The sequence below is a fragment of the Corvus kubaryi genome, unplaced genomic scaffold (genome assembly GCF_017639235.1).
Source record: "Corvus kubaryi isolate FWS band 111438036 unplaced genomic scaffold, C.kubaryi_AGA036_p1.0 37266, whole genome shotgun sequence".
In the NCBI taxonomy this organism is placed as follows: Eukaryota; Metazoa; Chordata; class Aves; order Passeriformes; family Corvidae; genus Corvus; species Corvus kubaryi.
In genome coordinates this window covers 999,514-1,023,640 of record NW_024581081.1, presented here as the reverse complement: position 1 = coordinate 1,023,640, position 24,127 = coordinate 999,514, and the positions used below count along the sequence as shown (strand labels likewise).

The following is a 24,127-nucleotide window of genomic DNA, read 5'->3' as shown; positions in this document are numbered from 1 at the left end:
TATCCAGTAGAAATTATTGAGACTGATTTGGTAATCCATCCAAATCAAGGTTGTTTTAATAGCCATGGCAAGGGGGGCACAGCATGGGAGAATGATTAACTTAATCCTCCTACCTTGTTTGTTTGATGCTGCCTCACTCCAGTGCGAGTCAATAAAACTTTGTGCACTGACACACAACTTCCAGCACCTGCCAGCTGGGCCAAAATGGGGATTAGCAAAGCTGCCTTTCTCTTTCTTTTCCTGCTCAGCTCAGGTAAGAGTCCTTTGACTTCTGCTTGTCTAGGTGAGACTGGGGCCAAACACTAGCAAGCTCTATGCGTTGAAGGTAGATCCCTAAGCCAATGCATCGCTCATTTCCTGGACAATGGCGGATTTGGGCCTTGCAGGTCAGAAAGAGTTGCTGTAGAATGAAGTGAGAGCTGTGTTGTTCCACAGTCGTGTTCATCAGTGACACCAGAAGAGCAGCAGCTTTGGTGTCTGCATGGGCAACTCCTGGCTCCCGGCAAACATCTCCCATGTCCAGAGATGGGGGCACCTTTGGGAAGCAGCCTGTCAAAGGCTTGTACAAAACCCATAGCAGTCAGTGAGAAGTCATCTCTGATTTCAGCAGGCTTTGGATCAAATGCTAAAGGTAAAGCTGTGCTTACTGCCAAGCATTGTTAAGCACAGTGGTACTGATCTTCATCCTTTATGACAGGAGTTTTAAAGCTTTGAAATGGAATATTTAAAACAAAATTTAAAATGAACAGGTTCCCTTATATTCCAGAAATTTCACATTCTGTTTTCAAACACTTATAATAAAATGTTCTCCTTTGTTTTCCTGATGGCAGTAGGTAGAAATTTACTCTTCAGTAACCTAGATCACCTTTTCCAGGAATATGTTCAGAACTCTTTTTTACAATTCCAAAAGAAGATAGGTATTCCACTAAAGGTAATATATTAATTTTAAGCTTATCTACAAATTCTGTAAATCAATATTCCATGTGCAGTATACATTTCAATCAGATGTCAATCAGATACCATACTCTCTTGTACTTTGAAATTACATATAGTTGCATGGCACTTAAATGACTTTTTAAATGTACTGATAAATATATATCAGTACAGTTTTTATGAGTTTTTAATAGTTCAGACACTTAAAGTCAGAATACCAGGGACATATCATTGGATGATTGTGCCAGGTTATAAAAGACAACTAAGGAAGTGGGGGGTTTATTTGATCATTGTTATCAACTCTAGCTGACTTGCTTGAAAGTGATGATCTACAACTGCCTTAAAAACCAATTTTTATGTCTTCTGGGTTAGTATTGGTCAAATCTGGAAAGATGCATATATAAAAGAAGAAACTAGTTTGTTCACATATATTTAAATATTCTGTTCAATTATCATGTGCAATGTCTGGGTTTATAAAGATTTTAGTCAGACTAATACATTTCCCTGATGCATTTGAAATCTTTCATATTTTTTTCTTAAGTTTATACTTTGCAGCGTTTTTCATGCAACCTTTTCCTTTCTATTATCTAAGCTTCTGCCAATCTGTGTTGCCTTTTACTTTATGCATGTCATCCAAAATCCCATGTAATCATTCTTAAACCAACTGTAATAATTTTTTTTTTCTTATAGTCACTGAAAAGGAATAGTATCCAAAGTAGTGCTCTTTGAAGAAACACAGAGTTTTAAGATGAGTCAATAAAGTTTGGAAAGGAGTATTTTCCTGTCCTGGTCCCCTGGAACAGTGACCTCAGTTAACTTAGGAAAAAATTCAGGAAAGGAAGCACTTGTTCACTGAATCCATCAGGAGAAATTAGTAGTCTAGACTATTGGTGCACCACACAGTCCTGCTGTAACAGCAGGATTAGATATGGGAAGCCTCAGTGTCAGGGATTTCTTAAGACGTGGGGTTTATAGCATTGAGCCAACTCAGCAAAAAGACACAGAAAATGCCCTCAGCCAATTAATAATCTTACTTTCACTAGCGGCCCAAATACCTTTTATTTTGTGTGAATCTGTGTCATATGGAGGTAGATGATGAATGGCCCATATGTCATGGGAATTAGTAACACTGGAGAGATGCTGCAGTGAATTCAGCCCTAATACGAATGCATAAATGAAAGATTCACAACATTACCTGTACAAAATTATGAACTTCCTGCATCTGTCAATAATAATCTAGATCGAAAAAATGAAATAATTAAACCATATCACTTGTGCAACATTGTAACCTGATGCTGGAGATGGAAAAAAACTCTTGTAGAAATTAGGAACAGAAACATAGAATCTTTATAGACATAAAAAGAAAAAAAGTCAATTAGATGGCAAACTCCATCGTGAGCAACAGTATTTTAGAGGTGTGTTAAATGTATTAGCAGGTACATCATATAAATCTTGTGCACATGCAGTTTTCAGATATAATAACACTAATTGATTTACTAATTTAAAATCTTGGGTTAATTTGTTGCAACAGAGATGTAGCCTGACAATTTCATTACTAAGTCTGCTCAACCCATTACAATAAAACAATGGTGGCCACTGTAAAAGGCTATACAGTAACTTTCTGATTGAGGTTTCTTGCTCTAGGGCAGGACATTTTGGGACAAACAACTAGGCAGTGACCAATAAAACTATAGGGATTGCACAACCCACATGACAGGCCATAATCTCACATCCACCTCATTCATGCTTCTCCAAAACTTTGATACAGGTATCACTTCCCTTCATCTTTCTCTAATCAGTGTTGACACCACTTAATCTCTCTCTCTGTTCCCCCTCACTCTTGTTTCACATTTCTTGTTTTTAACCTTCAAACTCCTGCATAACTCTAATCAGAAATGCCTCTACATCTTTCTTCTGCTGCTTTTCTCCCATGACATGTTGCAGTCATTCAGCTCTGATTGTGTCAGGAGACAGAAATCACCTCAGAGTTCATCATCTTTTAACCAGAATTATGCAAAATAAATTGTGTCTTCACCTGTCCGAGCTACATGGAAAATGGGACTGAAATCCACAAATCTTCTTAACTGCAGAATTCTCATTTGTAATGTCTGATTCCTTTCCTTTCCTTTCCTTTCCTTTCCTTTCCTTTCCTTCCAGTGAAAGGAGATATACTGGATGACTATTTAAGAACAGATGGTGTTTGGATACTTACTCGAAATAAACAGTTTTACAAGACAAATAATGAAAAAGAATGTGCAGAGAAATGTGAAGCAGAAAGAAATTTAACCTGCAGGTAATTTCTGTTGAATCTTAAAACGGTGCCATTGTGTGTGTCTGCGTATCAATGATATGTTCCTACTGTTGCTCAGAACCAACATCCCCACTCTGCTGCAGCTCTGCCTACAGCAGTGTCTCCCATGCCTGTGCCTTTAGCTTGTGACTTATCTCCACTCATAAATTACCACAAGATCAAGTAAAGAGTGGATTTACAATGTACTACTCATTTTATAGTAAATGTTCAAGCTCCTGTTTTTATCCAATGTTACATGGAGAACTGCTTGAGCCTCTTTAGCTGGATGCTGCTTTGTTTCACAAGAGTGAAAGGTTTCTAATCCATTGTAGGGACAGACACTAGCCTGAGCAGCTAGGATGCTGCTGATAATGTTTTGCCAATGCAGTTTCTAGTTGCCCACACAATAACTTATTCACGTAGTCATATATCCTGAATAAGTGAGCCACTTGAGAGTAGTAGATAACACTAACCTCTTACTCAGTGTCTAAAGTACTGAGTGCAGTATCTGAAAGATAAAAATGAATAGCAGTGCTACCAAATTAATAATTTATAGAAAAATAATTATGAGTTGTATAATTTGAATTGCATTTAAAATACTGCTTCCTATGTCAATATTGCTTCCTTCTCAATTTCAACAGGGCTTTCCTATTCACCAGGAAAAAGCTAGAGTGTTTAACACTGGCTGAAAATGCTAAAATGACAGTGATGTTCACCAGCACGGACACAGTTCTTTATGAGAAGAGAAGTATGTGTACAGTAAGATGCTACATATTTACTCATCAAGCCTATTCTAATGGCATCCATCTGTTCTCCGCTGCAGTGCTGGAGCAAATTCCTGTACAGGGCAGAAAACTAACAGAGAATTTGGGGGCCAAACAGGAAGAAGCCACATTACTAAAAATGCTGTTCAAGAAGGATCAAATACCAAGGCCTAGATCCATGGTGGTCTCTATGTGCCATTTGAACTCAGAAGTTACTTGTTGTCTTCCTTCCAAACCCAGTTACACAGTCTTCACCTCCTCTCCCTGGGTGTTAGATATGTCCACATTTATTATTTAGACAGGCTAAAACAATTTAGGAGGAACCTCGCAACATCAGAAAGTCCATGGGCAAGGCTATTGACCAGCCATGGGCATGCTGGGACCTGGGTCTCACTGTTGAAGCAGCAGTGACTAGACTTTTGGTCCCTCCAGAAGTACCATGACAAACCAGGCAGCAGCTTCCTTTTAGCAAGACAAACAGCACAGACATTTGTAGTCCCAGCCACAAACTGTGATGGCAGTAACTATTGCAAGGTGTTCCAGCAAGGCTCAGTTTCTTCTATCACATTGCTCTCCTGTCCTTGCTCTAACATTTCCATTTTATATTTTGAGGTTTAGGGAGACTCCTCTTGTGCAAGCCAGAAAGGGGAAAAGGAAGGGGAAATCAAGATCACTGCCCTGAATATCTGGAGATTTTTCAGTGTCTGTTGCCAGTAAAAGCACCATCAATAAGATCTGCATTCTCTCTGCCTTGGAATCCAACTAGAAAAATACCTGGGATAGTCTGAGGCTAAGATGAATCAAAGATTTGGGGGCCACTTATGTGACAAGTGTATTTTGATAACTAAATATTTTTGGCTTAAAGGGATAGTTGGATGACACCCACACTGCAAATGTGCTTACAAACAATGCCTTTCAAAGAATCTCCAGCTGCTGGTGAAAGACATTCCTATTTATCCCGGTATTACAATAGCATAAGCATGTATTTTTTGCATGTCAAAACCAACTGTGATTTGATATAGCTGATCTCTTGACTTGATTTTGTTAGCTTTATAGCAATGCTTCAGAAATTTTTCTCATTAGATGCCCAGTAGTTGTAACTAATTTCTTTTAAAATACATTATAGAATCATAATGTTTGCAGGCACAAGAGGTTCAAAACATGAGTAAAACATGTTTCAGCATGTACAGATGAGCTTCAGTTATATCTGCAGATTTTCAGTACCAGGAATGAATGTTCTAACACCTCTGAATTAACAAATTTGATTCCATTTCAGTTTACCTTATGGAGTGTAAAAGAGGGATTGGGACAGACTACAGAGGAACAGAAGCCAAGACTCAGAGGGGTATTCCATGCCAGAAGTGGGCAGAAAAAATACCCCACAAACCAAAGTATGCCTATTTTCATTTCTTTATGTTGTTCTGAACCTCTTCCAAGCTTCTTCATCTTCATATATATACACAGATTTACAGCGCAAGTTATCAAATCCTGTTGTCAGGTGACTTTTTAAAACAGCTTTATCTTCATCTGTATTGTTACTTTTGACTCCACTGGCAGAGAACTGCAATGATCTGGATAAGGAAAGGATGCATTGTCAGCTAGGGAAGTTGGGTCTAAATGTGAGGTGTCTTAAGCAGATTAAATGCTCCTTCTCTCAAAACTATGAAGATTTTGCTATTGGTGACAGGGGGGTCATAATTGCTCTGCTCTGTATAAGGTGGTATCTGTCCACCTCTACGGCCCCTCTACCTGCCATACAGATAGTCAAAAAAAACCAAAACATCGAGAAGATTATCCAAGGGTCAAATGGACCTGACCAGGTAGAGTTTTCTCAGGGCTGTTTGTCACTGGGCTCCCTGAAGCAAGTGGGGAAGCAGAGGTCCTGTTTCCTCTGATTTATGTTGAAAATTATTTTTGTTGTTATTCTAATGAAACTTGAATACACTTGCTCAGATAGTTTAAAAGTAATTTGGTCTTGTCTGGGAAGATTACTGTAGGAAGAAGCCTAGCACCACTTGCTTCAGATCTCTGTGTGACCTGGTTGTGTTTGGTGAATAGTCTCTAGAAATACATAACTTTTAAAGTAGCTCCATTAAGACAAACACGATAGAGCCACAGGTTGTCCCTACAGCTGGATGCATGTAATTAAGGCCAACAACTGTCCTTTGAGATTGTCATCGTCCTTGCAGGCTGTAAGCTTGCTCCTTATTGGCAACTGGGACCTAGGGAGAAAGCTACTAATAATGGTAGTTATGGCATGTTTTTTCAGTTTTCATTTATGGCTTACAATGGGGAATCTGTTTCTCTCATTTTACTGTGAATGAATAAAATTCACAGCTAGGTGCACAAGTTGGACATTTCCCTTCTGTTCCACTAAAGTATGGGAATTAAAATAGAATTTTAATACTATTACAGTTATACACCCGAAAAACACCCCAATGCAGGGCTGGAGGAAAACTACTGCAGAAATCCTGATGGGGATGAAAGTGGACCTTGGTGTTACACAACAGATCCTGCTACGAGATTTGATTACTGTGCCATTCCAGAGTGTGAGGACCAGGTCACACACACTGGAGAAGGTATATTTACTTTCCAGAGAAGGGATGTTCAAGTAGGTAATATTATTCCTGCTACTTTTTGGTGCTTTATTTTTACAGATTGTTTTCAAATTAGAATTTAAATCAAGCTGAACTTAAGAAGTTCTCAACTCAGAGGTGTTTTCCTAATTGGCTTGAGTTATCAAAGTTCTTTGGTAATCATGGAAGAACTAAAATTTTCTGATAATTTGCTGATATAGTTTGCTTTATCTTCATCTGTCTTGTTACTTTTGACTCTACTGGCAAAGAACTGCAATGATCTGGATAAGGAATATATTGCTCTTGTACCAGTAATTTATGTAATTGTAACAAGAGTAAAGACTGACCCAAATGCTGTGTTACACACTGAATTCCTATTGCTAGCAGCACATACAGATACAAATTCCTCCCTGCAAGTGAAACATATTCCTAAAGCATTATTAATTTGGCCAGGCTGTAATGCAGAGTCTTCTGAATTCCTTTCATTGTTAGCCTGAGCAAACCCCACTTCTCCTTCCAGTGTAGTCTTCCCCAAATAGGCTGGTGCATTCCTCACTTTGTTTTCCTTCTGCCTAGGACCTACAGGGGAGTGCATGCAGTGTAATGGCGAGGATTACCATGGACAAGTTTCAAGAACAGAGTCTGGACTTGAGTGCCAACGCTGGGATGCCCAAGAGCCTCATATGCATGGATTTACCCAGAAACAGTGAGTGATGCTCAGCACTGAGTTCATTCCCACAGAGCCTGGGAGACCCTGCCTGCAGTCAGCCTTGTTGATACATCTGGCCATAGCTGACTCACGAGCTTCTCTTTCATTTTCAATGTGCAGCTATCCAGAGAAGGATCTGAAGATGAATTATTGCCGCAATCCTGATGGTGAACTTCAGCCCTGGTGTTTCACTACCAGCCCAAATAAACGCTGGGAATATTGCAACATTCCTCACTGCTGTGAGTCTGATTTCCTGAGATGACTCCAGAGGGTAGCTCTTCTCATTAAAATTATGCAGGGAGGGGAAAGACAAGAAACCACAGTTCTGACTAACCTAAACATACCTCTGTGAAGCAGGAGAAGTGCATGTTAATAAGCAGAATCACTCATTAAATTTATGTTATGTAAAACCAGGTATGGTCAGTGAGGATGCAGGTGTCACGAAGAGCAATAAGGCCAAAGATGTTATGGAAAACTATAATTTGCCTTTAACCACTTTACTTTTCAACTTACCTGGGAGGCAGGACATTCAGGTTAAATCAGGTGGTAGTTTACTGCTGATCTGCTAACTCACAGAAATCATCTGAATTGCCATGTGGCCACACTGTGATATTTTACCTGGGTCTGATCAGCACAGCCAGCACTGCCTTTTTCTTAGCAAGGGATGAATCCTGAGAAACAAGTTCAGACCTCATGAGAGAAACCTGACATACCAGCGAGCTAGCTTAACTCATTAAGCAGAGACCACTAAATCTGGATGTTTCCAAGGCACTGAATTAAGAGATAACATTGCCAATTGTAGAAGTGGATTGTGCTTTGAGAAAAAAAATTTAGAAGTGTGTTTTTCCTCTCTAGAGCTTGCTTTCTTATGTATCTGCACTTGCCAGTGCTCTAAGCAGTGGGGTGTGTTTGCTAGATGTAGTTCTCTTCACCATGCTTAATTACAGAAGGCAGAATAACTATTTATAGACTTCTGTATGATAAATTGTGAATGTTACCAAAGCATTTCCATCCTGTGCCTAAAACTTAAAGTTTAAGGAACACACCAACCTTTTAGGGTTATACTCATGTCTTTGGGAAATTCTGTATATTATAGGTATGTGCTGTAAATTCATCTTCCATTTGCCCTCTGCAGGTCTCTGATCATTACTCTTATTTTCTTTGCTGCTCCCCACATGGCAGACCATTTCACTTTCTTTCTTTTTTTCACTATTCCTTCTGCCTCTCTTTCCCAATTCACTGGCTCCAAAGGCTCAGCTCCAAGGTTGCTTTGCTTTCTCTCACAATTTCTTCCTGGCCCTTTCTCCCCTTCCATGCTACCTGTATTATATTACTGTACTCCATTTCACTTGGGTTTACAAGACTGTACAGGACTACTTACTGCCTTTCCTGTTCTGCTCTCAGGGGACAGCACGCACAGAGTCTGGCTCAACCCAGCAGAGTTATTTACTGGCTGCTGTAAAAGGGCAGACATAGGACATCCATCTGGCATAAAAATGTACTCTTTGATTTTGACATGGCTTTTAACCAGATTAACCTCTGCTGAAAGAAAAAAAAAGCATCTTCAACATTATATTTTTGAAAGCACTACTTATCAGTATTTTTCTCCCTTCCCCCCTGTGCTCTCCCCTCCCCTCTCCTTTTTTTCTTTTCCTGTTCCAGCTACACACCCACCAGTCTCTGGCCTAGACTCCCAGTGTCTTTCAGGGAAAGGAGAAGGCTATCGAGGAAGGATATCCATCACCGAATCAGGAAATGCCTGTCAACACTGGAACACACAGTTTCCTCACAAACATGGTTGGATTCCTGACAGATACCCCTGCAAGTACGCTGAGTCTCATCGTTGTAACAAATACCAAAGAACAGAGTTATTCCCTATGAATCCAAATGCAGAGGCAAGAGGAGCACAGGTTTTCCTCATTTATGTTATGTTGTACTCTCGCTGTTTGTCAGTGCTCATTACTCCTGTCCAAGTCTTGCTCTTCTTTTTTTTCTGCCTCCCTGTGTATTCTCAGGTATTTTTCTCACCTGTCTCCTCCACATCCCACTGCAGAGCTATAAGTAGTTCACTGCTTTTATATTAAAATTCCCTTGGCTGTGTTTTGGCACATTTTCAATGCATTACTCTTCTGGAAGAGTGATGCTCCAAGGACAACATACTCCAATACATCCTTGTGCTCCAAGGTCAGAGGAACTGGGTTTGCAGAGCATTAGCAATGTGCAGGAATAGCTGGGACTGACTGGCTTATAGCTCTGCAGTTTGATCCAGCAAGTTTTCCTAGGCACGTGAAACCCTGTCCATTATCACAGGGCAGAGAGCAGCGTGCACCAGTGCTCCTATCTACACACTTCCAGTCTGTCACATCCAGCCTTGCCTGGTTCTGACTGTAATCTCAGGGGTATCAGTGCCTTCTGTTTTGAAGTCAGCTGTTACTGCTTCATCTTGGCCTCAACAATAAGAGCAGAAAGTGTAAGCATCGGAGAAGTTCTTCCTGTTATCTTCAGCACTTATACCGTAAAGTCGAAGATCATTGATTAGTCCCAAAGCAGTGATGCATGGGTTAATCAATCTCCAGAAAGAATAAATACACCACTGAACTGAATTCTGCATGCAATAGTTCTTAATAGTCATGCATGCAACTCTTCTGGATTTCTATGAATGGTTTAAAGTCAGTGTTCCTGTTTCCTGTTTTAAGGGGCTTAGAGGAAAACTACTGTAGAAACCCTGATGGAGAGAAGAAGCCTTGGTGCTATACCACCAGCAGCAGCGTTAGATGGGAATATTGCACAATTCCTCCCTGTGACAGGACAGATCAAGGGATTGCTGGTATGGATAGCGGAGTGTACTTGTGATAAGGACTTTAAAACAGTGAAAGATTTATTGTTTCGTATTGTAAATGTATTAGCTCTTTTTTTCAGTCACTTTGTCACTGTTAATGTTTGTCTGCCTGGCATGTTGCAAAATCTGCCAAATATTAAACTTTCAATGGTTAAGGAAATACAGTGATGGTTGCAAATCACTAGTTGACTCAACAGAAGAATTATAGAATGAAAGATATTTATGCTTTTATATTCCTTTTTTTCCCAAAGGCAGGCCAATTATAGCAAGTTCATTGAAAAATTAAAAGCAAGTTTAAACAGATGAAAAATTGCTAAATAAAATGAACTCCCATTTTTGGAAATTAGCAACAAAAATAGGATAGGAGCTTCCAAAGCAATAAAAATCACATTGAAACATTCATTCATTTAAGCACAAAAAATAACAAGAAAGTCTTAGCACAACCAAAAGGATAATAGAGAGATTGAAGTTTAACATAATGTCTGAAAAATTTATCATGGGCACAATCACCAGTATCTAATCTTTGAGGATTTTTCAACTTTCTTGAAGTTGAACTTTCTTGAACTTTCTTATCTTTAATTCTAACATGTTCACATAAGCCAAAGTGAAACTGACTGGTGAACACCACCTTCACTGAACAACATCTAACATAACCAGTTAAAACTGTGAAAGTTTTCTCAGTATGTTTGGAAATGCCCTTCTGCTGCAGGTGTGATGATTTCACTGGATGCTGTCTGCATAAACAAGTCATTCATTTTTGTCATGCTGTGTGTTTGAGGCTTTCTTGTGCCTGCTCAGTAAGAACATAAAATTCTGATGCCAAAGACCAGTTTCTGTTGTTCGCCGCAGATGTGCCCGCACAAGTTCCCCAACCAGAGGAGTGCTACCGAGGCAAAGGCCAGAGTTATCGTGGCACAACTTCCGTCACTGCATCGGGAAAGAAGTGCCAGGCCTGGAACTCCATGTTCCCACACAGGCACATAAAAACCCCAGACAGATTCCCAGACGCGTATGTTTATCTCACTTTTTCTCGCTTTCTCTGGCAATAACTATTGCTGGTTATATTATCTTTGCACATCTATGATTTAAAACACTGATAGGGAATATGTCTATAAGAGTCAACTTTTCTAAGATACAGAAAGGTTTTCTGTTAGTCTCATTTTTAAAAATTGTGTTTTCTTGTTATCTAAATTCTGTAAGTAAGTAAGATACAGCTGTGTCCCTTACTCTTAAATCTGATCGTCTGTAACCAACACCAGGAGACTTGTATCCAGAGACTGGGCATCTGCTGAAATATGTGTTTTGTTTATGAATTTGAGACTTTTTGTTGTGGCCTTTCTAATGATTTAATCTGGGGAGGACACAGCATTTATGATGCAAAACACGCAGTCAGATATATCATGCTTAGAAATACCATCTAAGTGTTCTTTGCAGGTGGAAATGGGCACTCAGAATTGCATACGCTGAAATTTCCCCTTATCTGCTTCAGACTAACAAAACTGTACCAGCGCTGACTGGACCAGTGATAAGATAATCAACATCACTAATGTGCCAGTTTTTAGTAAGTGTAGGAAAGCAACAGGATTACAATTGTGAGGAAATACATCATGCTTGGTGTATTATAACTATAACCAGAAAAGGTGATACTTTTCTTATTTTTTTTGCCCTTTTTATGATGTCATCCTAAATAATTTGAAATTTTCAGTTCTATTTTGGCATCAAAAAACTTCAGCATCCTCAGAGGGGATGATATCTTTCAAAAACATTTAAAAAAATTAAAATCAAGCTGTGAAAATGTGGAAATCATGTTCTGTCATATTCAGAGAAAAAGCATTTCAGTTCTTTTTTATTCTGAGACTGTGCTGTGAATCAGGACAGGGAAACACTGCAACTGTGAAAATTATTGAAGAGAGAAATTCTACTCCCCCGTGCCCCAGCAAGCACAGACATGGTAGTGGTCTCACTGAAGTCAGTAGAAACGGGGTCTGGGGAATATAAGAGGGAACCAATTGCATAAGCATCTATTTGCCATTCTTCTGAATATGAGAACAAACCCTTTGACTTTAAAAAAAATTTTGGAAAAGCCTAAGTGCCCACCAATAGTATGAATCTTCCTCCATATTTATTACTAATTCACACATTCTCACAGTTGTGTATGCTTATACATGCATACTTAGAAATGAAAATAATTGCCATATGGGGCAATTATTTAGGTACTCAGTGCCTTGAAATACTACAGCCAGAATATAATAGTATATTATAAACCAGTAAAAGAGTATAAGCCAGTAGTTGAATTATGTTTCCTTATGCATAAATATATTCAAGACTCCAATATGCATGTGAAATATAACTCTTCACTAGCATCACAGCCACGAATGTGTTTGCTGGTAATAGCATATCTGGCCATAAATAAAACCAATAATAAATGTATTTATTTGTACATAGTAGATGTACATAGTACATCTTTTTGTCAAGATAGTCCTATGCTTACTTTCAGTCTTACACAGCATGACTGTAGACTTTATTTGTGCAGGGATTTGAGGGACAACTATTGCAGAAACCCAGATGGTGACAGCAGCCCATGGTGTTTCACCACTGACCCCAACACGATATGGGAGTACTGCAATCTCAAGAGGTGTGATGATCATACACAAGAGCCTGCACCAATGACTACCTTGCAATGATGGAACAAAGCATTGGCCCAACCACACCAACCACATCTGGTAACAGCTGGCTATAAGTGTCACCTCCTGTAGAACCTGTGGGTAAAGGAAATAGCAATCCATCAAAATTACTCGAGTGTCATGGTTTAACCACAGCCAGAAACTAAGCCAGAACCATGCAGCTGCTCACTCATTCCCCCATCCCTTCTTTGGTGGGGAGGAGAACTGAAAAAAAAAAAAGAGTCATGAGATAAGAATGCTTTAATAATTGAAACAAAACTATGTATAATAACTATAATAATAATAAGAGCAGCAATAATAATTGTAATGAAAACATGAGAGAGGGATAAAACCCAAGGAACACAAGTGATGCAATACGAGTGAACAATACAACTGCTGACCAATGCCCAGCCTGTTCCTGAGCAGCAATTAGTGGCTCTGTCCAGTGTATGTAAAAAACATGTTTTTCTACAGTTGGAATATCCCTGTGGCCAGTCCAGGTCAGCTGTCCTGGCCTTGCTTCCACCCAGCTTGTTGTGCACCTCCTCACTGGCAGAGAATGGGAAACTGCAAAGTCCTTGAGTTAGAGTACACACTACTTAGCGACAACCAAAATACCAGTGTGTTTGTTATCAACATTATTCTCATACTAAACCTGAAACACAGCACTGTACCAGCTACTAAGAAGAAAATTAACTCTATCTAAGCCAAAACCAGGACACTGACTAGGCCTGCAACATAACAGTTACATCCCTCCTGCAGCTTTCAGATCTGTACTGCTGAATTTTGCAGCAAGCGCTCTTTAGTTAGTACGTGTCCTGTAGCCTATGTCATTTTACAGTGCATTCTGAAGGACGTCTTTTTAATTTACATGAACAAGAGGAAAACAGACAACATTTCTAGTATTTCTCTAGCCATGTGCTACTGAAATACAGAAATGTCATTATTATAGGAATTTTGCTTGTTTTCAGGGGGGTGATCTTTGCTTGTGTTGTTCACAGGCAGCTTTGTTTTACAAAATGAGGTAAACGAGGTTTTGCTCTGTCCTGTTTTGTTACTTCCTTAATTAATAGTCTACATAGGTCAAAGTGGTATGACATTTCTGAAAGTATAGTGGAGCTTTGCATGGGTTACCTATTTTGCAAAGGAAGGTGGAAGGGTTGAACAAAAGATACATTCCTAAATTGAGTTGTGTGCTCTTCTTACTCACATGCAGCAGAAAAAAAGTACCTGTAGCAATGTCCTTGGAAGCAAAAGTTGCTCTTTCAGTCTAACGGGCTGCTGAAATAAGCTTCTCTCATCAAAGTGCTTGCTGATACCAATTTAGTAAAAACCTTGAAATCTTTCCAGATATTTGCAATATGTTACAGAAAATGTTTAGCCTGAAGTTCCTTCATATGAATATGTAATCATCCTGAATTTATGAATGGAAGTATCAAAAATAGTTAATTGTGTGGTGGATTTACTTTGGGAAGCACAGATAACTGTGAGGTAAGAATAATCTTTGAGTATAAGCAGGTCAATGCATATAATTTGGACTTTCAAGGCTCAGAAACAGTTTCAGAAGCTCGACAATTCTGCACGAAGCCCAAGAACTGAGGTATACACAGCATTTTTTTCTTAAGTCACACAGTCAACCAGACTAGCAGGCAAATTGTGTAGGGTAATATCCTACTCATACTAGCCCAGTGCTGTGAATACCCCACTCACCTGAAGCAAAGCCTGTAATACACTGCCTGAACATAGAGACTGTGGGCAGTGCATTCATTGATAGAGTCAATAATCATTGGACATAGGTATTTATATGCTGCATGCCTGGATTTTAAGGAACAGCATTAAAACAGTTTAATTATTTTTGTCCAGATCAAGTAGATCGGGGATGTGGAAAATTAGGAAACTTCCATTTTTTTATGTGTAATTGAGCTTACAGTGATCTGGGGATGTACTCACATCCATGACTGGTGGATCTTCAGACCAAGAGCATGGCCTGGATGCTTAGAAACTACTTTTTTTCCCCCAATTCTTTTACTCTAGTGATGCCTTTTCCTGGTCTTAAAATCAAGACTCAAACACGGTTAGAAGGGGAAAAGGGGTTTTACCTCTGTATTTATTTTAAGGATCCTTAGGTGCACTACATCCAGGTCGAATGCACCAAAATGCACACGTCAATGCCCACCCACGAAAGATCTGGTATAACAATATAGGTCTTACTAATTAGCATAGCTATCAAAAATTCCCCAATGAGAGGCTCCAGTGAGCCTCCCTTCCCCAGGAACCTTCCCCTGGATGTTCTATCTCAGTTTACAAAATGTGTTCTGGAGAGGACCTTGGTGTCTGGGGCTTTCTGATCCCTAACTACGAGGCTTCTAAGATGTTTACTCTCCTAGCTTAACAAAATTAAGTCTAAGAATGTAGGCAAAAAGCACTAAGAATACAAAAAGCCATAAAAAGGTATATAAAAGGGGTATAAAAGAAAAGGCAAAAAATCATCACGGCATCGCCAGCAGGTCTAATAAAACACTTTCTCTCTCTCAAGTCCTTGTGTCAGTCACATTTTGAGGCCTTTGGAGTTACAATATTATTCCTGCCAGTATTTTGCTGTTTGCATGCCTAGTGTCTCTACTACTAGAGGAATCACTTTATACTCTCTTTTCCTCCCTAGGCTGAAGTTGAAGGACCTCTGGTCTGCCAAGAGAAGGACATATTTGTCCAATATGGAGTCACTCTTGGAGACTGGACTGTACTCAGCCATCAAAGCCTGGTTTTGTCCGAATTCCTAGTTTTGTTTCTTGGATCAAGAATGCAATGGCTTCCCACTGAATCTGGATGCAGGCTAAGTATCCTGGAAAGCAGTCCCTGTGTCAGAAACAACATTCCAAGCATGGTTTTACAAATTATGTAATAATTCATAGGAATCTTAAATAAATACCACTACTGGCTGGGTGTAAGTAGCTACTGCAAAGCAATAGGCAAGCTGACCAATTGCTACTGTCTGTCAGTGTCCGTGTTGTACCTGCGTGAGTCAACCATGTTGCACGTGGCAGCAGCTATAAGGCTCCTACTCCACCCCTGTTACACCCCAAATACTTAAATAGGCACTAAACTGAAGGTTTCTTTACTCTAGTTGGTGCAAAGGGAAATCCCAACCAGATATTCTCAAGAGGTGAAAAATCACACAAAAGTTTACTGGCAAAAATATAGAAAATTAAGGGATTTTGGCAAAAGGATTGAATAGGACATCATATTCAACACAAAACCACTAATAGCATTACTGAACATTAATTTAGTATTTAGCATTTACTTTCACCCGGAAACCTTTAAACCTATGAGATGTGATGTTACCCACAAAGTTCCATGAAAAGAGAATTAGGATAAGAAAGACAGAGAGAAAGAAAGAAAGACAGACAGAAGAGAGATAGAAAAACACACATAGAGCTACCAGCTCCTAGGATTCCACCGTGGGTGAGAGGAATTCCAGGAAACTGGCAGGGTCAAGGCCATGTGCTCACCTCGTGCTCCATCTTTTAAGCCTCTGGGCCTCCATGGGCCTTCCCCCATGGGGAGAGGCCTTCCAGTTGCTTGGCCAAGTCCAAGAGAGACTTCCAGTTGCTTGGCCAATCAGGGGCTGGGATAGCACCACCCCCCCCCCATTTGATTGATTGATTGATAGCTCTGCCAGGGCTTGGGGGGTCTGGGGGCAGGGCAGAGTGCTGCCTCACCTAGCAGCACACAAGAATTCCAAACACCCCAAAAAAGACACTAAACTTATCCAGTCTCTGACAACCACTCCATGTTTCAAGACATCAGCTGGGACCACGACCCTGGGACCTTTCCTCTCCTGGTCCCATCTAGCAGACGGAGTAGAGAGGAATGAAGAGGAAAGAATAATGGGAAATTGCTACACCAATAAAAACTAGCTAATATCTTTTTATGCAGTTCATTCCCCCCACGACCCTGTGAGTCAAAAATCTGCAGGACAATCAGGCTCTAGGGGGTGGGAATTCATGCAGCAGTCTTTCAGCACCCAAAGAATCCAGCAGATCATCCAAGATGCCCTGTGTTCTTGGAGGCGGCACTCTCCTTTTGTGAGGTTTAGCATTCTCTAACAGATAATTTACACAACTATTTGTGATACTTGTTGGACTTGTAAGCTGAGTTCCAAAAAAATCTTAGGTGAATTCAATTTAGGCCACCTTGCTTTTCGGACTCCACAATCTTACACTTCCAGGTATCCCCACAACCCAAACAAACACCCATGTCCCAGATCACCACCCTTATCCCTCCCACCAACCAGGTTTCAGGGAGATTCCCAGAACCTGTACACAGGGAGAGAGACAAGGTCAGTGGACATAATGGTGAGGTAAAGAAATTTAGCCAAATTAAATTTAATAAAGAAATAGATTTTATTCCGCGGCCGAAAGATCGGTCACACAGAAAGCCACGATTCAGAAAAGCAGCCCCGAGCCCGGGGTCGGAGCTGGGTGAACACGCATAGATCTGATCTCTATCGCATCAGACCTCCCAAGTTCACGACTGCTGCTTCGGCTGGTTCCTTCTTATACAGGTTTTGGGCAGAGTCCAAATTAATTCTATTTTTCTCGCAATTTAGCATATTCATGATGTTTTCTTGTCCCGAAGTTGGGCTGCACAAAGCCTTTCCTGGGTCTGATGAATTGTCCATCCTGGGTGATGAATGGGCCATCTCTGATGATGAATGGGCCATCTCTGGTTCCTGGAACAGTTATTTTTAGTTCCCAGAATGTCCAACTCCTTATCAGCTGAGATGTAGATATCAGAAGATAGCGATCAAGCCATCATAGTGTTAATGTCCCGGTGATAAGATCCAACCACACCTGGGGTGGAATCCTCACCTATTGATTACATCCGTGCTGAAAAAACTTCTTGTTCAACTGCTCTAGTGTTGTGAAATTTTCCTCTCAGCCAGGTTGGTGGGGGAGGGTTTAAACTCTGTCTCTGCATGGTTTTATTACATTTCAGTTTTATACATAATAGCACGAATTACATACTTTATTTATAACAATGGGAAACGACATACAGTACAATTCTACTCATTAAAATGATCTGGATTGCCTCAGGGGTGGGAGTCAAAGATAAAATAACACTCATTCATTCCAAACTCCTCAGCACATCATTTTTAGGGTCATGATTTCAGACCAAAAACCTTTTCAACTTAACCAAACCCTTCAGTGGTTCTCTGACATAAATTTTTCTTTTAATCCTTCCCTGTCTACAGCTGGAAAGAACTTTCCAGCTGCCACTTCAGCACCACAATTACACTTCACACATTCCTTACTACATTCACACATTGCATTACTACACACACTTCCCTTGGTAATATTATGCTTTACCCTGAAGAGATAGGAAGAGGTACACAGATTAGTTTCAATAATGAGTTCCCAAAACTAAATTGAGGGAGGAACCTTTTCCACCCACTGTGTCAACCAGTGAGAAAATACGACTATCTTAAAATGCTGCAGGCAAACCTATATAAACGTATATGAATATGAACATAGCAATAAGAGTCAGAAATAAGATAATTACTAATGAAGTTATCCAGTACTTTAAAAATACAGACGAGTACGCTCAGTATTATGTAAGCAAACAAGTTGGAGTAGCCAGCCATATTGTGAGACCTTTTCATTTTGTACAACGTGGTTTTGAATGGAACGAGGTATTTTGCAACTATACAGCTCCAGGGACACTGGAACTTGAAAAGGCATTGCAAGGGCACCATGGCAGGGTGCCAACATTGCCAGCTCCACACATTCTAAGTTGTGCCACCCATGGTGATGAGGACCACTGCTACAGTGTCCAGCTGACATTAGAGTTCGGGTTAGGGTTGAGACAGTAAAAGAACTTCCAGCTCCAGGGACACTGGGGCTAGGGAAGGCATTGCAAGGCCATCACAGCAGGGTACCGAGACTGCTCACTCTACACTCTTTTCATCCGTTCTATAGTTATATCACGGACACCGACATGTACAGAGTTAAACTGAAGTTCCTTTACTCTTGTAAGCGCAAAGACATTTCCCAACCAGATTTTCTCAAGAGTTCACAAATACACAAAAGTTTACTGGCAAAAACTCAGAAAATTAAGGAACTTTGGCAAAATATTAAACACAACACCAAATTCAATATAAAGCAATTATACCTTAGCAGAAATGCAGCATTAATTTAGTATTAACTTAGCATAAACTTAGCCCATTCAACCTAGAAACCTTTAAACCATAAGATAGTTTGTTTCCCAAAAATGTTCCATGAAAGATTAGAACATGAAGAAAGAAAGAGAAAGATAGAATGCCAGAAGAGATATGGAAAAAACACACATATAACTACCACCTCCTGTCTCCCCAGGCAGAAACTAAGAGAAGGCAGGGTCCAGACAATGGCCACCTCCTGCACAGCCTCTTTTAAATCCTTGGTCCTTTGTAGGCCCTCCTATTAGGCAGGACTTCCAGTCACTTGGCCAGTCAGGAGCTGGGTTAGCTCCTCCCCCAGTGTGTGATTGATTGGTTGATTGCTTGATTGATTGCTTGATTGATTGACAGCTCAGCCAGGCTGGGGGTCTGGGGGCAGGGCACTGCGTCACCAGAAGCAAGGCTTGACCCCTTCCCACCACACACGCGCTGGCATTGGTGTGAGACACTAAACTCACCCAGTCTCTAACAACCACCCCATATCTCGAGACAATCGACTGGAACCACTGCACTGGGACCTTTCCTCTCCTGCTCCGATCTAGTAGATAGAGCAGAAAGGAAAGAAGAGGAAAGCATGCTGAAACTCCTATAGTGGGCAGCTGCTATTCGTAAATCTAGTTAATATCCCTTTATGCAGTTCATTCCCCCCAGCACTTCAAGAGTCCAAAAATTGCAGGACAATCAGGCTCTGGCGGGGGGGAGAATTCATGCAGCAGTCTTTCAGCACCCAAAGAGTCCAGCAGATCATCCATGATTTCCAGTGTGTTTTTGGAGGCGGCACCTTCCTTCTGTGAAGTTTAACATTCTCTAACATTAGATAATTTACACAACTATTTTTGATATTTGGACTTTAAGCCAGGCTCCAAGATAGCTTGGTGACTTCAATTTAGGCTGCCTTGCCTTTTGGAGTCCATAATCTTACATGTCCAGGTATCCCCACAACCCAAACAAATATCATATAAACATATATGAATATAAACATAGTAATAACAAAAGTCAAAACTGTGACAATTATTAATGAAATTTATCTTACCTAGTGTTTAATAATATTGATGAGTATTCTCAGTATTATGTAGGCAAAACGAGTTGGAGTAGCCAGCCATCCTTTGAGACATTTTCACTTTTAATTTGTTAAATAACCAATTATCAATGTGAGGTTAGAGTGGTCCTCAGTGAAAAAGACATCCCTCTCTTTTACTTACTTACTTATTCTCTTGGCATGTGAAGCCATACTTGCTATCACAATTCATACAAGCTCGTGCTGGGATAGCTGACTAACCCAGGGACAAACAACAGTGTTGGTATACTGGGAACACTGCCCTGGAAATGCAAAACTTTACAATAAAATACATTAAATAGTTCATGTCTTTGTATTTTGTTGCAGCTTCCAGTGCGGTTCCTCTGTGTTCTTCTTTGCTTACAGCTGACTTTATTCACATCTGGACATATACCCACTCTCTTGGCTGGAGAGGGTGTAGTAAAACAACAAACTTGCAAAATGATGAAAGCATTTTTCCTGGAGCAGCAGTTCCGCCACTGGCCTCGAGTGGCAGGTAAGGTTTAAATTCACTGCCACCAGAAGGAGGCAATGCACGAGTATTATGCAACGTTTCACTGAAAATAGAGGGAAACTAAATGTCCCTGTATTTTCGGTGAGTTTTGGAGGATGTTCGAATTTGCCCCCCACTCCCAGTTCACCTTTTGGGGGTGGTTCTGAGAGTTTTTTGTCTCAGGCCTGATTTTAAATTTTGGAATTAATAACAATAATTTGGGAGAAGGCCAACAGGGTATCAGCTCCTTCTTGGGCATTGTTAGGAAGCCTGCCACTTCCCACATTGTCCCAGTATTTTTATCACATGTTGGAGGGGGAAGAGGGATCAGTTCTCCGCCCTCTAACAAGTTTAAACTTTTCATGCAACAGTATGAAACAGTATGGCTAAAAGATTAGACTCCTTTATCATATGTTTTCTCTTCAGAAAGCTTTATTTCGTTTCCCCAGTAAAATTTTCAAGAGTCTCTGTCCTTTGTAACTTAACTAGTTCTGTTGCAGGGTGTGGTATTATCACCTTCAGCTCTGCGTTTTGATACACTAATTCCTTAACAAAAGGGCAGGGCTGAGTGTGAGTGTCTGAGGGCACATAATGATAATAAAACCAAAAATGATAAATCAACCACATGCTAAAACATTCCTATGTGCTGTTTGAATGAAAATGGCTTGGAGAGTGGCTATGGACACCTAAAATGTTACTGGGCATAGAAGCTTTGACCACCCCAAACTGGACAGTAACATCGAGCTTCACATGGCACCTCACAGTGGGAGCCACTGAGTAATAATGGCAAAGTGACAACAGTTCATGGCAGAAGCGATGGTGTCCCTTCACATGTGAAATATTTGCATCCAGTGCCATCCCTGACACATCCTGATGGCAATGGGGTTGCTCAAATCCAAACTCATGTCCTGAAGCCAGGGAAGTCACAGAAGTTGCAGCAGAAAGGACAGCCGGGTCCGTGCAGTCTCGGGGTTGCTGCACTGTGCTGGAAGGAGAGGCAGGCAGGCTGCACAATACTGAGGGGTTGCAGCATAAAACAACAAAATGGGAGCAAGTTAGCACCGAGAGGTAGTAATCACCAGCTCTAGTAGCTGGCTGGATAATCAGAGGTAACTGTTCATGTGGGAGAACTTAGTAAATATTTCATTTTGAACACTGTTGACTTCCTGAATCTAGAGGCCTTGGGAGTGTTTCACGTGCTTTTTGCCATGGGGACTGGATTCATAAACATTGGCAAATAACTGAAAGCACATACATGAGTCACTACTGAGGCACATTACAAATTTTTGATTTAACAACATTTTGAATTAGGAAACCCACAGGGATATTGTGGATTTTATGCAGTGTAAATGCTTCTTTTACTATGTACTTGCCTGGGAACATAAGTTGTCAACAGCTAGAAAAAAAAAATCCAGAAAGCTGTGCTTCATTTTTGTTCCTCCTACTCCTGTAATTCTCTCTTTTATTTATAAAGCCTTCCGCTGATGTATTTTATTTGGAAGCTTAATAACAGAGACAGCATAGTGGAAAAGAATCTTTAATTAGAGACTTCTGAGAGGCAGAACAAAGTAAAAGAAGGATGAATATCAGTCTTTGTTGACTGGAAGCAAATAAAACATTGGTGACAGTCTCCCTGCCACTGTTCTGCCACTCAAGGAGAATAGTCCTTAGTGAAGTACATGTTTTTGTTGAAAATGTAAAAGGCAAAATACTGAGCATAGTGCCTAACATGTCAGTGATTCACTTTCCTGTTTCATGTATGTATTCTTTATTCCATACTGCTCTTCTGCTCACTTTCCTCCCACCTAATACTCCTTAGGCTTTTGAAAGGAATGAGATAGATTTGTCTTTAGAAACAAACTGGGGGTCTGCTGGTAGGTAAAGATAGGTACTGAGAGACAGAAGAAGCAATGGGAAGAGCCATAAATTCCATAGGAAAAGAAAAAGGGGGGGTATACATAAGAAGGGGGTCTGTATTTAAGTGATTCAGGAAGTCTGTACCTCTCAAGTTCCTCAGCCAATGGGGAAAGAGAGAGAGAAATGCAGCCAGGAAATTAGGATAAAAAGGAGGCTGCACCCTCTAACAATTTGAGAGACCCCAGGGGAATGCCCCATGGCCTCTCCCTTTATTCGAATAAAGTAACAGGACTCCTTTGTCTCCTTTTTGGACATAAACCTCTGGTGTTTGTGGATTCATTTTCCTGACACTTTGAACTGTCATTTTCCCAAGCTGTCAAATTCCTATGAAGGAGAGACTTCATCCAGGAAGATTTTACCAACCACAAGGAAAATGAAATCTAGGCCCCTGAACTGAAACATAGCATTGATTTCTGTAGAAAATTAAAAACTTTTCCTTTATGTTTTGGCTGCTGCAAATCATGGGTGCACATGGAATGCAGCCAAGTGATATGCAGGTTGCAAGGGACACCTGGAGGTGAGCTCACCCCAACACCTGCCCAAAGCAAGTTCAGGTATGTCAGATTGCTCAGTGCCTTGTTTCTGTCAAATTTGGAATGCCCCCAAGGATGAAAATCCCACACCCTCTCTGGAGCCCTGTCCCAGTGTCTGAGTACCTCAATGGAGGAGTAATTTCTCCTCATATCTAACCTTAACTTCTCTGGTTGCAATTTGTGTCCTTGCCTTTTGTCCTTCAACTGATGCTCCTCCAGGATGATTCTGGGTCCATTTTCCCTCAGCTTTTCACTGGTTAGCTGTAGACAGCAATAAGATCCCACCCTTTACCCTTTCCTCTCCAGGATGAAGAAGCCTCTTTGCCTTCCTCATATGCCATATGCTGCAGCCCCCCACAGCTTGGTGGCCCTGCATCTCCAAGGCTGGGCCCACTCCAGTCTGTCTTCTACCAGCAAGGTCAGAAGTGGCTGTGGCAGTCCAGATGTGGTCAAACAGGTGCTGAAGATGAGTCAAGATTATGAAGAGTTAAAATTTAGCTAGGAGTTAGAAGCATTTTGTAGTGATTGAACCAAAAGGTAAGTTAACGAAGAGTTAGAAATTTAGCCAAGAAGTATAGTGCTATTCACTATTATCTACCTGTCTGAAACTTTGCTTGTAGTACATAAACTGCCATGAGGACAAAAGAAGCTGATAGAATTGTAGGTAGCACCTAGATTGCATGATCAAATACAGGCAGGAGATATGGACTGTCTCTAGAAGGCTTGCTGAGGCTTGCCCACAATAGAAGGCAGAAAGTTCATGGTGACAAAGAGATCCCTGACTTCATCTTTCAAGACCACTGGCTCAAATCAAGACCGCCGACCCAAATCAAGAAAAGAATTGTGCATGCACAAAGGACTAGTAACCTCATTTTAATAGGAAGCAGGAATGGGAGGTGCTGGAGATACGTATATGATTAATATGTAACACCTTGTGAAATAAATAGAGGGCAAATAACCGTGTCAGCAGCTGGCACATCTCTAGGAGGCGACTCCCGTGCCGCCCACCAGCGTAATAAACATACCACTTTCTTACTTTAATTAGAGAGTTTTTGTCTGTGAATACCGAGTTTTTTAACGATTCAAAGAGAGTGAATAATCCCTTCCCTCAGGCTGCTGGCTGAGGTTCCCGCTAT

The 24,127-nt window shown here is 40.6% G+C and overlaps 1 protein-coding gene across 1 annotated transcript; it reads left to right on the top strand.

The window, feature by feature from the left end:
• Positions 1–148: 148 nt before the first annotated feature.
• On the top strand, positions 149–15,752 carry LOC121663134 (plasminogen-like). The gene is made up of 13 exons (XM_042025050.1): positions 149–253; positions 875–931; positions 3,091–3,226; positions 3,865–3,971; positions 5,264–5,378; positions 6,403–6,566; positions 7,140–7,269; positions 7,393–7,511; positions 8,935–9,097; positions 9,969–10,099; positions 10,961–11,120; positions 12,645–12,746; positions 15,437–15,752. The coding sequence occupies exons 1-13, from the start codon at positions 205–207 to the stop codon at positions 15,552–15,554; spliced, it is 1,551 nt and encodes a 516-aa protein (XP_041880984.1). The 5' UTR covers positions 149–204; the 3' UTR covers positions 15,555–15,752.
• Positions 15,753–24,127: the final 8,375 nt, after the last annotated feature.